Here is a 13,821-nt window from a genome sequence, read left to right on the forward strand (position 1 = left end):
AATAGTGGGTACTGATCCAATTGTAATTTGCACATGAGAATGTTTCCCAATGAATTCTACTCTTAGGCAGTTACCATGTACTGACAAAAACTTATAAAAGAAAGAACGAGAACATGACAGTTGATGATGTGGTTGGAAAGAGTGCAGGGTTTTCTAAAGGTAGAGCCCAGAATCCTGGGGTGCATAAGAATGGAAAATGTAACTGTGCCTTCAGCACTTGAGCCTCTTCTCAGGTCCCTGTGGCTCTGGACAGGAGGAGCAAACTGAAAACAGATCACCTGTGAGCTTATCCTTGCTATCTGAGGTTACAACTAAGGCCATGACCATCCGGACCCCAACGCCTTCCCATTACCATGGTCCTCAACGCTCCTTTGACATCTTTGTTTCTCAGAGTGTAGATAATGGGGTTTAAAAGCGGAGTGACTATGGTGTAGAAAAGAGAGACGAACTTCCCCTGGTTCTTGGAGCCACTTCTGGCTGGTTGAAGGTACATGAATATGATGGTGCCATAGAAGATGACGACGACAACCAGGTGTGACGAGCAGGTGCCAAAGGCTTTTCTGCGCCCAGCGGCTGATTTGATTTTGAGCACTGCTTGAGTTATGAAGCCATAGGAGACTAGGATGAGGGACACAGGGACAATTAGAAAGATTACACTGGCCACAAAGAGTTCTGCCTCATTGAATGTCGTGTCCACACAGGCAAGTGTGATCAGCACAGGCACTTCACAGAAAATGTGGTCCAGCTTGCGATGACCACAAAGGGGCAGTTGCAGAGTGAGGGAGCACTGAATCAGGGAGGTCACAAGGCCACTGAGCCACACTGTGCTGGCCAGGGATGCGCAGAGCTTCGGATGCATGATGGCTGTGTAGTGCAGTGGCCGGCAGACAGCAGCATAGCGATCGTAAGCCATGACCGCCAGGAGGATACACTCGGATGAACCCAACCCCATGGCCACATAGAGCTGGGCCACGCACCCAGCATAGCTCACGGTCTTGTCTCTCCTGTTCATGGTAACCAGCAGCTGTGGGGCCACGCTGGTGGTGAAGCAGATGTCCACACAGGAGAGGTTGCTGAGGAAAAAGTACATTGGGGTGTGCAGTCTGGGGTCCAGGCAGGACACTAGTATGATGGCAGCATTCCCCAGAAGGTTCAAGATGTAAAAGTGCAAAATGATAATGAAGAGGAGCCTCTCCAGCCGGGGCTGATCTGAAAATCCCAGGAGAAGAAATCCCTTTTCTGAGCTGCTGTTGGTGTCCTCCATTTCCCTGCAGCTTTCCTTGACAAAATGACTAATGTCCTGGAGAAAGAAGGCAACGCGGTCAGCCTTGGTGACCCAGGTTTTTTGTAGCGTGACTATGTCCCTGATGTCGCCCCTGGACCTGTCATATAGACCTGTAGCCCTCTCCTCCAAATTCGCCCATCTGCAGGAAATGATTTGCTCCTTTTTTCCTTCAATAAGATCTGACCCAAGCAACAAATTTAATCTTTGTTTTATCTATGTTCCATTTGCATATATTCATTTCCTTTGCTTATTTTTGTGTTCTGCCTATTTTACACAATACATTTGTGCCTTAAAGTTATAAATCTATGAAGAAAGTGACCCAGTGTTCTTTTTATACAAATGTTTTATTCTATGGGCATATGAAACTTGAGCAACATTCAAAAGCTAATAATAAAAATGATATTGTCAAATAGCAAATCAAATTAAAATGCAGAATGTGTAAAATGAAAACTGTGTGTATATTGTTGCAGATCTGTAACATCTATGTAAAACTATGTGAAAAACAAAATCAAAATTAACAAGAAACACGGATAAAATAGAAGACTAAGAAAAATTATATACACAACCACTTTTAGCCAACTGGCATCAGAAGCACAGTTTTCATCTCATGTGTTTGTCCACATAGAAAATGCGGGTTCCAGTGAGAAAATGCTCTGTGTGTGGCTGGTGATGACCCTTGCCCTAGCCCCTGAGCTTCTCAAAGATGCATAGCAGATACGTCGGTTGTGTGTGTCTGTATCAGGGATGAAGATGATCAATGTGACCCATGTAGGCGTCTCATACTTCAACTCTGAGTACTTCACTGTACTCGGGGGACTTGTAGAGATAGGTAGGAATGTGTGTATCAGGGAAGTAGATAATAGAACATGATGATATGGAGAGAGATCATCATAAAACTCCATGGGATACTACCTTATTTATGAAACTAAGTGAAGACTTCTCCGAAGTCAGAAGCTATGGAATTGAAGTCATTTTTTTTTTTCCTCATGGCCATGTGGAAACAAAATGATCCAAACTCCCTGTGTGGTCAAGAAATCATATAAAAACAGTCTTTATTTGAGCTGGGAACATTTGGGGGAGAATGAAAAAAAGTTCCTAAAAACATTTTGTCCATTCATTGCTAGTGTTGCTGATACAGAGAACCATTAGAATTCAACTGCCAAAGGATGCTATTTAAAGTTGATAGATCAAGTAGTGGAATAGGAGGCATATTTAGGGAGATGGTAATAAACACTAAGAAATATTGACCAAAATTGAATGATAAGAAGAGGAACAGAGAGGAGCGTTCCAGAAGCTGCTTCCTTCCTCCTTATGCTGGGGAGCCAATAGGCCTTGTATCCACAGGAAGACCGCAGGTAAGTTGGTCTTCACAAAATGACTTTATAAAAGTATAGCTATAAGGAAAATAATGCAAATACAAATGCCTTATTAAGTTTAAAAGCATTGATAGTAGACCACATAGTGAAAGACTTTTTAAAATAGGAAGAAAATATAACACAAAATGTGAGAGACCCCAAACTTACTGGACATTTCATTAAACATCAAAGGGCTTCACATACCTGCTAAAGGCATAAGGTGCCAACACTGCCTGTCTACTTGTGACACACCATGACCAATGTCTTCCGCTGATCTAGGTCTTGTCTCTGCTGCTCGGTTATCTGAGAAAATTTCTATGACCAGTGAATATGAAACAGTGCTCTGTTCCTCACTTTACTTTCTTCTTCTTCTATACAATATTAACAATCCCCACAGTATTTTTTTTACATTTATTTGTTCATTATCTCTGAGAACAGAAAGTAAGATTCATAAAATGAGACATTTTACCTATTTTCCCTATAGTGTCTCTTGAAAGATGACCACAATATTATTCCTTAAGTGTATTTGGTCATTTTTGGGGGGAGGAAAGGATTGAGTCAAGGATAATCATTAAGGACTCCAAATATTTACTGCTTGAAAGAGAGTGAAAAGAGAACATGTCAATGTTACTTTTAAAATAAAATACTACTCATATTGAAAGTATTAGTAAGGCCTAAATAAGTGGTACCACATTCACCCATGATAACTAGTTTCATGCTGACAGATTTTTCTTTTAAATGTCTTAAGAGTAATTCGTTATAAATTTTAAGAAATATGTATGATACATTTTTTCTACATCACTAAAAATTGATCAAAGGTAATTCCTTCAAATAACATTAAGTCATGGCTAGGAATAGGGAGTAAACAGTTGTCAGTCATCTTCTACACACACACTCTCACACACACACACACACACACACACACACACTCTGAATGTCTTTCCTTAGCTTGAGAGAAGATAGGGAGACAAACAATATACACTTACTATTGCCACTCAGTATTTATGAAATGGCAAAATACTGAGATATTTCAAATACTAAAGATATGTGAGGTTCTATCAAACTTTTGAATACATGGGCGTGTATGTTTTATTTTGTGTATATGCTTCTGTTTTTGTAAATAGAGAATTATTTCGCATCATGTTGGCATTTTCTTTCTTTCTTTCTTTCTTTTTTTTTTTTTTTTTTTTTTGCATTTTCTTCTATTAGTCCTTCAGATGCAAATATTTTCAACTTTGCTTTTAAAAGAATTCCTCAAACTGAACATTCTAATTACTACCCATCTCATGCTGCCAAGCCCATGTCATTTTCTCAGAGTCAGGTTTTCATAAGCAAAGTTAACCATTCTACTTCTTACTCTTCCCCAACCCTTCATTTTCCTGTTCCAGCCTTCAGAGCTGCTAGACCCTTGAGCTTGCTGTTCGTCATCTGGGGCTCCGTGCAGAGCTCTGATGAGTGGTGATTATGGGGCAAGAGAGGTGGGAAGGATTCTGGGCAGCTGTGGTTTTTCTGTCCATGGGTCTCAACTACAGGTTTGTGAAAGACCGTTTGGACTCTAGCCAGTTAGCTTCAGAATTAGCCCTGTGGTCTAAGAAGGTCAAGATAACAATTAAATTCAGAAGAGGAACAAGCTTTCTGATGCCAACAGCATTCTCTGCCTGTCCCATAGCCTTGGGTCACATTTCACTAACTTCTTCACTAGAGCTCTGGTCCCACAGATATGGAGTCTTCGAGGAGTTTTAGAGACCATTGCACCACACTATGCTTAGAGCAGAACACTGCGCTGTGCACCTAGAGGTCTGAGAAGCACACATCCATTGTTTTTAACCTGATAACTACTGTCCTTAGCCAGGCCCTGAATTCAGCTGAACAGACACCAGCTTAGCATAGTCAAAGATTGCTGTGAAGCCAAAACTTTGCTACACCAAAGAAATGTCTGGAAAAAAGTCCAAGTCGTCTTTATAGTGTAATGTGGACAGGCACAGACCCCTGTGGTTTGAAGGGTATTTCTTTTGAGGCATTTAGACAACATGTAACTAGTAACTCTCATCCATGAGAACTAAACCATGTCAGTTACAATATCAGTGTTTGCCAAAGACTGCTCTGTATAATAAGGGATCGTCTTATCTGATTTACTTGACATGACCCTACACAGTAAGACCATCTAGTTGAGATTTGGGAAACCTGACTGCAATTCTACCCTTCACTAACCTACATAACCATGAGCATGGACTTTCTGGATTGGAGATGGGTTAGGGTTAGCAAGAAATTTCAATGACACTGCAATTTTTATATTGCAACTAATTTGTCAGTTAATATCCATAAACACATCTAAATTGATCTTACAGAAATGTCGACACTTTACATGCAGAATTTAAGATTCATACTTCAATCTATTAAAATTCATATTAGAATACCTGATGTGGACGATGCCAGCTTCTTCTTTCTGGTTAGAAAACATTTCTGTGATTCCAATGATAAATTTCAGATGATATAGACAGGGAAAAAAGTAAAATGCTAAAAAATATAGAAGATTTAATGGAGGGAGAAAAGGAACAGACGGCTACCTTTTCCTCCTATGCAGGAGTTCAGATATATGACCTCCTTATTTGGAATAGTTGTGTATTTGGAGATCAGGAAAGTAAAATTCATAGAAAAGCATGTGCTGTGCTCACCAACTCTGACATAATGAATGTTTCTGAGAGTAGGGCCTCCCTATAGGTGGGTTAAGAGCTTACTTTTAGGGTATGTTTTATTTACATTGGTAACTCCATAGGGACCACCATCCCAAATCGCCAATTAAACTTTGGGAGGCTCAATAGAGATTTTATGGTCCTGGGAAGACTGCTTCTGGGAATAGAGCCTTATAGTCCAATTGACCAATACTCACAACAGAAATCTAAGTACAAAAACATGTACATTTAAATTTTTAAAAATGAGAATTTTATTTTTAATATTCAATAGAAATATTTTTATTCATCAACAAAAATTTTCAGATGGGAAGTTAAAACTGAATTGATTTATTCAATAAATGAAAACAATAAGATAAATATAAAGAAAAATACCATATGGAAACAAAAATAGTTTAGAAGAGAGGGAAATATTTAAGGGAATTAAAATTCATATTGGCTCAGAAATTGGGTTATTTTATCTGGAACTATGAGATTATTTTTCCAAGTAGGTGCAAATGACCAGAAATCTTTTTATTTTAATTTTTTTTAGTTATAGTTGGACACAATATTTTTATTTTATTTTTATGTGGTGCTGAGGATGGAACCCAGTGCCTCATATATGCTAAGTGAACGCTCTTCTTCTGAGCCACAACCTAAGCCCCAGAAATCTTTTTTAAATTTAAAGTCAATGTATCTCTCTTTTTTTGGTACTGAGGTTGAACTCAGGGGCACTCGTCCACTGAGCCACATCCCCAGCTCTATTTCGTATTGTATTTAGAGACGGGTCTCACTGAGTTGCTTAGTGCCTCATAGTTACTGAGGCTGAGGCTGGGTTTGAACTTGCAATTCTCCTGTCTCAGTCTCCCAAGCCCATAGGATTACAGGCATGCACCACTGTACCCAGCTACCTTGTTGTTGTTGTTTTTAAATATTTTCTTTTAGTTGTACTTGGACACAATACCTTTATTTTATTTATTTATTTTTATGTGGTGCTGAGGATCGAGCCCAGTGCCTGCATGTGCTAGGTGAGCGCTCGACCACTGAGCCACAACCCCAGCCCCTAAAGTCAATGTATCTTTATGGAATTTCTGTGTACTTATCACTATTATTACTTATGTCATGATTATTAGTAATAGAAATAAACAAATGCCTAGAATTTTCCTTCAAAGGTAGGTGGGAGATCAAGGAATTATTGAGCAGGAGATACCATAGATTCAGATCTTCATTTTACACTTGCATAACTTGAACTTCAGAGAATTGAAGAGCCACAGCCAACTTACACTGATCATGTAAAGAGAGCAAAAAGTAAGCTTCCACTTTTATACAAGACAAGGATTTCAACACCAGTTTGTTTTTCCCATATCGTAGCCAAGACTCGACTGCCTGCTGCACATTGGATCATTTCTCTCTCTCAAACTCTACTTATTCTTTGGATGAATTGTTGCTCCAAATAATAGACATTTTTACAATTTTGAGGTTAAGGGAGAAAAACTGCCAATGGGAAAAAATACATCTTTATTATTGTCCACAAATGTGCATGTAGTTTCTGCCACTGGTGTCACTCGTGTGGATGCGTCCACGTGTGATCCTGTTACAGATCTATCCCCAAGCACTCCATTCTTGTCGAGGTCCACTTTTGCTCATTTTATTATTACCTGTCATTTGTAGCATACTGTAGGACATTTCCCCGTGTAGGACAATTTGCTATAGTCTGGATCTTAAATGTTCCCCAAGGCACAGTGTTAAAGGCTCTCCTCGGCTGTCGCTGATGGAAGTGTGAATCTTTCAAAGGAGCAACAAGGTGGGCAGCCTCAAAGGAGATCACCTAGTGCTGGCCTCTTCCTTGCCCTTAGCTGGTAGCCACCCCACGGTGAGCTTCTTCCTCCACCATGTGTTCCTTAAATTTCTGCCTTCCTTGCACTGATTTTGATCAATTTCGTTTGTTGTGCTTTAGTGTAGCTTTTTAATGGTCTTTGTGTTTTCATATTGCCATGCATTTTGGATTGGTGAAATTGAAGTACTTTTTATAAAACATCTAATATTTGTTATCATAATTTCAAATGCTTTTTCTGAGCTCAGTTTTCTTTCTTAGGTACATTAATGACATGTTTTGATTTTTTTTTTTTTTTTTGGTACTAGGGATTGAACTCAGGGACGCTTAACCACTGAGCTACATTCCCATCCTTTTATAGTTTACTTTGAGCAGCATCTCACTGAGTTGCTTACAGCCTCACTAAATTGCTAAAGCTGGCTTTGAACTCTAGATCCTCCGCCTCAGCCTCCAGAGTCACTGGGATTACAGGAATGTACCACCATGCCTGGCTAAAATGTCATCCAACTCTGCATTTTTCTTTTAAATTCCATTATTCCTGAGTTTTATTTTGAATATTTTCTATTACTATACTATTACCACTAACTTTTTTAGTAAATCTGCAATGGATGATTTATTATTAATCTTATACCACATTAATTTCACTTCATGTGATTATAAATTTTATTTCTGGAGTTTTATTTGGATTATCTTATCCTTCACGTCTCAACTTAATCTTTTGAACATACAGAGTTATAATAACTCTATTATTTATGTTTCTTATTGTTCTTCTGTTTAGGTAAGTTTTAATAAGTGAGCTTCTCTTCATCATGTGCTGAGTTTTCTGTGTGTGTGTGTGTGTGTGTGTGTGTGTGTCTAGTTATCCTTGACTGGATGTAAGATCTCATCAATTTCACCCTTTTAATGTAGATTATTTTGCATTCTTATTAATATACTCAAGCATTGTTCACAGTCACACTTTAGCTGCTGGAGAGACCCAGGTCTTTAGGGTCTTTAGGATTTGTGGGCATGCCTGGGACAATGTTGGTACCGGAAGTGAATCACTCCTGAACTGAACACAGAGGTCAGTCTGCTGCGCTGTGGTGCCACGCGCTCTCTGGATCACCAGGTGCTGCGCTCCAGCTTCTAGGTACAGGCACAGCTGCTCATCCCTGCAGGGGTGCAGCACTGCTTCCCAGGATGCTTTCTGAGGCCTTTATTGGCCTGGGAAGACTTCCCACATGCATGTGCAGAGCAAAGCCCTGCTGAGAACCTGGAGTCCCAGGATGCTTTCTTTGCAAAGCTCATTTATTTTATATTATTTTTTGGGGGGGAAGAGCCCAAGCAGACTTAGGCTTTATTCCTTTGGCAAACTGCAGAGAGCAGGAGCCAAACACTCTGCCAGGCATCAAAGGCCCTCCTGGGCTGGGAGAATCACAAGCTCCCGTTCCACTTCACCAACTGGTTTCTGCTTCTTCCTCTTCCTGTCCCCTCTCATCATCACCTTTGCTGGAGCCAAAGGTTCCTGGGCAGGCTGTAGGCACAGGTGGACCTGCTGTTGGGATCCTGGAGGATGAGGCATTTGCTGTCCAGCCCCACACAGATGTCAGAGATGCAGCGCAGGATGCCCCAGGCATTCTCCACACTCAGCTTGGTTTCCCTGGCAACCTCACTGGGCTTGAACTGCTAGGTGCCCAGGACGATGTGGTGCGAGGAGTCCCTCACATGGTACACGATGCGTAACCAGGCTCCAGGCACTTGAATCCAGCCAGCAATGCACAGCAGGTCCACAACGCCAACCTGTGGCTGCTGTCCTTCAGCTCAGCAGCAGTGATGGCCCGTGCTGAGAGTCTGGCTTCTGACGCCAACCAACACCATGACTGTGCCTGGAACCCCACAGCGAGTGTCTTGATGTTGATAAAGGACACTCCCATGGGCTCCAGTCAGGACGCCACCTGCTCTCACAGACAACAGGTCAATATTGACATTTAGTGTTGTGGGGCCCAGAATACTATGACAGAGCCTTGACAGCATTGCCACTAGGTGTGAGAAGCCACTGTGGAGCCTCAAGGGGGTCTTGCACACTGTCACTACTGCAGATGACTCTGGAAGCTGGCAGACCCAGAGGAACATATCTGCCACTGGTGCCATCCTGGCCACACTGAAGAGCAGCTCCCCTATTGACAGTGCACTCCCGGTCATTGTCATCCAGAGAGTTGAGTCCAAGCACTCCTTGGTAAGAGGAAACTCTGAGCCCCTGTCTGTGAGTGCGGTGTCCAGGGAGCCCCGGCCAGGTGAAGAGGGTGCTTCCCCAGTTGCCCTGCACCATGAGCCTCGAGGCAGCCCCCATCAACCAGCACTCCTCCAGCAGGGCCTGGGAAGAAACCGCAACTTCCTGTCACTGGGAGAAGAGACGTCAGGGGAGAGGGGTCTGAGGAGTTCCCGGGGGACTCAGGATTAGCAAGGTGACATACATGACAGGAAAGAATTTCAGCATGAGCCAGACTAAGGCATAGAAGGATTATTTAGGAAGTAGAAACACATCCAAGGGACAATGTAGGTTATCTTGAGAGTGAGAAGCTCCTCTTTGGGATGGAGGTCCAATATTTATCGAGGGGCTGTATTAGGGACTGGGCGGAGGAGCTAGGGTGGAGCTGCCCAATTTCATGCCAGTTTCTCCTGTTTCAACACTTCCCTCATCACTAGGCAGGGGCCAAGGCCTGTTGCTCCAGAGTTCCAACTGTGCTTTCTGCATCTCTGTGGCTCAGCACACTTCCTCTAAGACTCTTTATCCTAAATGGCTACTGTTAGGGGAGCTGGCGTGATCACCCACCAGAGACCCAGCTCTGAGTTCTGTTTATTGACAGCGGATATCTGCAAGACTGCCCTTCTGCAAGGCACAGCAGCCAGTGTTCCTTGTATGTCTTTTGGTCAAGGAACAAGCTAGAGTTGACCTTGGGTGCAGGTGGTTGGGTAGCAACAGAGTTTGGTGTTTGGATACCTTGGGGGAGGGGTTATGGGAACAGGGTATCTTATTTTTTTTTCTTAGCAGTTCATGAGTTTCAGTTTCGGTCAAGATGGAGTCCCAGGACCAAAATGGAGTCACTGATGTCTAGGGACCTAACATTCTGGCCTTTTGTCTTATAATGATAAGGGGCATGTTTTATTCTGGCTCCTTTGAGCTGAATGGGGGTGAAGAAGGGTTCAGGCCAGGACTTCAGGGAGGGGGCTCTATTTGCTCATAAAGAGCTGGTTAACAGTCTGACTAGTGAGAGCTTTTACTTGTTCTTGTACAAAAATTTTCAGGCACTTTATTAGATAAGTCATATTAAGAGCACCGAGAAAGGATCTATAAGAATTACTAAGAGAATTATTAGTAAAGGCCTGATGAGGGGGGCTATTCAGGGCAGAAGTGCCCAAGAGCCCCACACCACAGGAGGAGTGTTCTCTTTTAGCTATTTGTGTGATCGGGTTTTTTAGTTTACCTGCTACATCTCTAACCACACGAGACTCATGGACATAAAAACAACCTTCTTCCTGGAGAAGGACCATAGGCCTTCCTCTTTTGCCAACATGAGATCTAGAGCCCATTGATTTTGAAGGGCCACAGCCACTAGGGAGTCTAATTGACTGTTTTTTTATTGTGAATAGCATTTCCTAATCTTGCTGCTCTTGGGTTAATCTGCTGGATGTCTTTAGCCCTATGAGAAAGGAAATAATTTGGGGGCTTTTCTAGTCTAGTATGTGTGTTATTGGAATGGGTAGGGTTTGGTTGTGGGACTCTACCTATGGCTGTGTTTTGGTTATATTCTCCTGCCAGTTGTTTAAGATCAAATTGCCCCCAAATCAACCTTGTTCCTATCTGCTGTTAGGAGTCAGCTGAGTTCCCACAGGGGTTACTCTTGGGGATCTTGAGAGCAGCTTCTTAACTTTTTTAGTGCCATCAGCCAGGCAGGGTCTTCTTGATGAGGTGGTTTCCCTTGGAAGCATCAGGGGTGTGTCCTTTCTCTAATGACATTCCTCTTTGCAGCAGGTTCACTCATGGGCTTCCCATTTTCCAGTGGTGTCATTGATCTCCTTGGTTGGGACATCATGTGGCCCAGAGTTGCAAAGGTCCTTAGAGAAGCTCTCTCATTCCCTGGATTCAAGCTGACTCAGAGGGCAAGAGCCATATATTGTCCTTCTTGGCCCTTTTATTCTAACGTTAATCTTTAGGCCTTGGTGTCAAACATCCAGCAAGCCAGTCTCACTAGTCTTAAGGTAAAAATACTGGGATTTAACTTTAATGTCCATAATCTTAACTTTTATATGATTGGGGTTTCTATTAGTACTGGAAGTTAGCCTTATATCCTATCTGTCTTTGTAGGTGATGGCTTATTTATTTTATGATTGCTCTCTATATTGGTTTTGATATATAACCACATGTAGACAAGAAAATATACAGAACAAACAAAGGCCAAGTGTGTTAAAAATAAAAACAACTTCTATAGTTTGATAAAATAGGTCTGCTCAGAAATTTTAACTTAGGCATGCAGCATCAAAATTATGAGCTCAAAAACATAGAATTTAATAAAACAAGAGTCCTAGAAAAAAATGGTACAGTGGTTGATTATTTTGGTAAAGCAGCATGCAAGAATGAGAAAGAGAGAAAGAGAAGGTCCTGGAGTGAAGTTGAATGAACTTTTCCCCTGGTCTCAGGACTCCTAGGGAGCCTGCCCCGTCTGCCATTTGTATTCCAATGCTAGCTTTAGTGTGATCTTGGCCAGAGGATTGCTGCACAGGGCTTTTAAACCCATTTTCCCCAGCTGGTAATCAGGCTAGGTTTGGATGAAACAGAATTAGTGGAGATGAGCAAGGTGGCTGCCAAAGGACAATTGGGCCTTGGAGTGGGTGGTATTAACATGTCAAAGGGGGGCCATATTGGGGTCATTTTTGTATTATAGGTCGAGAGGTTAGCCTCTATTTGTGGGCCAAGTTGTGGGTAGGTGTTATGAGAGTCTGAAGGTAGAGTGGATGTATGTGTGTAAGGAAGTGCTTGCATTAGGCTATAGAAGCCCAGGCACTGAGACAGCATGGCTAGCCATTTCTAGTGGCAAGAGGCATGGTCAGCAGTGGTTTCATTCTCTTTTAGGTTTGTTTGGATCAGGAGTTTATAAGTAAGGTTGAGAGTGTGGTACAGGTAGTCAGTATGAGGTTTAGAGGCCTCACAGGCTCCAGAGGCAGCAAGGAGGAGTGGTATCATTTGGAGAGCAAAGGGGATGTAGGATACGTTGGAGTCAGGGAGGATGGGGAAAGCTGTCTCCCTCCAACAGAGAAACTGAGAAACTCATATGACTCCATTTTTGAAAAACCAGCCTGTACCTCAGAGCAGAGCCTGTCCAACTGGGGGGGGGGGGTGCTTGGAAAACCCATTCCTAGGCACATAAGTTACCTTGCTGAGTCATTTGTCCACACTAGATGTCCTTGACTCAGCAAATGCAAGTTCCTGAAAAGACCAAAAAAATGCCTGAGGTCTGATTTGGACCATAGCAACAACCAATCAGAATGTGACATGGAAGACACCTGAAATATCAAGCGGCCCTCCCAGTAGTTTCCATGATTGATAACAGGATTAGGCAACCCTGCAGTTTAGCATACACACCCTTGCAACCCCTTTCAGCCTAAACCAATCAGTTCAAATGTATCCACCACTTGAACAGACCAATCACCCTTATCCGACTTGTTCCCGGCAGTGAATGTGCTAACCAATGTTAAGAGTTGTTTGATTTTCCCGAGGTGTGAAATGATTTGCTGTGTGATGTTGTATCCCCAAAACCTAAAAATCCTCACTGAACCAAGGGCCAGGACTCACTCTTCAGGACTGCTGTGTTGGAACCGGTTGTGAGTCCAGGCTCGAGCTTGCAATAAAGACTCTTGTGTGATTGCATGGATTCAGCTCCTGGACGTCTATTGGGGTCCCACAAATCTGGCACTACAAAACCAGAGGTGGAGTAGCATGCAGAGGCCCAGATAATTTGTGGCGGGCAATAGTTTTGGGGTGATTGTCCAATTTTAAGAGACAGTGATGGCTATCCCTCCAGCCAGTCGGAGGGTCATAGGAATTGTGGTTAGAAGAGCTAACAAACCCGGGGGCCTGATGGTCAGGAGAGTGAAGGAAAGAAAGAAAAGAGTGAAACTGTAACTTCTTCAGGGCGGAAATCAGAAAGAGTGCCTTGGAGAAAGAGGGACGATCCACTGGAAAAGATGGGTTGGGTGGAAATGTCACAAGGAAGGAGTCTGAGCTCTTGTTTGAGGGTGTCTAAAAACCCATGGCATCTGTTAAGGGTTGGGGAACAATTACTCGTCTGTTGTGAGTTCTGGATGGTCCTCTGCTGAGACAGGTGGAGGTTGAGGATTCCACAGCTTAGATTTAGGGGTCAAATTCTTTAGTGTAGGAATCAGCATCAGTAGAACAGGACTAAAGGATTCTCAGCCTGGGAGAGGGCAGAGTGCAGGAGGGAAATGTGAACATGCACAATGCCCTCAGCTCCAGCTGCCTCCCATTATGGCAGGAGGTTGGAGCTGAAGCTTCCAGGTGGGGCCCATGAGAGCGGGTAGGAGGAGGGGGAAAGAAGGAGAAGGAGAGGTGGGAGTAGGAGACATGGTGTTGAGGTCGAGAGAAGGGAAGGGGGATGAAGGTCAGGCCCGGCAGGAAGACAG

At 42.8% G+C, this 13,821-nt stretch overlaps 1 protein-coding gene across 1 annotated transcript; it reads right to left on the minus strand.

Annotated features, from left to right (window-relative positions):
* Window positions 1–295: 295 nt before the first annotated feature.
* LOC114078801 (olfactory receptor 2G6) lies at window positions 296–1,264 on the minus strand. Its single transcript, XM_027919855.2, has one exon. It carries the CDS (start codon window positions 1,262–1,264, stop codon window positions 296–298), a length of 969 nt encoding a protein of 322 aa, XP_027775656.2.
* Window positions 1,265–13,821: the final 12,557 nt, after the last annotated feature.

Source organism: Marmota flaviventris, chromosome 5 (assembly GCF_047511675.1).
Source record: "Marmota flaviventris isolate mMarFla1 chromosome 5, mMarFla1.hap1, whole genome shotgun sequence".
Classification (NCBI taxonomy): domain Eukaryota; kingdom Metazoa; phylum Chordata; class Mammalia; order Rodentia; family Sciuridae; genus Marmota; species Marmota flaviventris.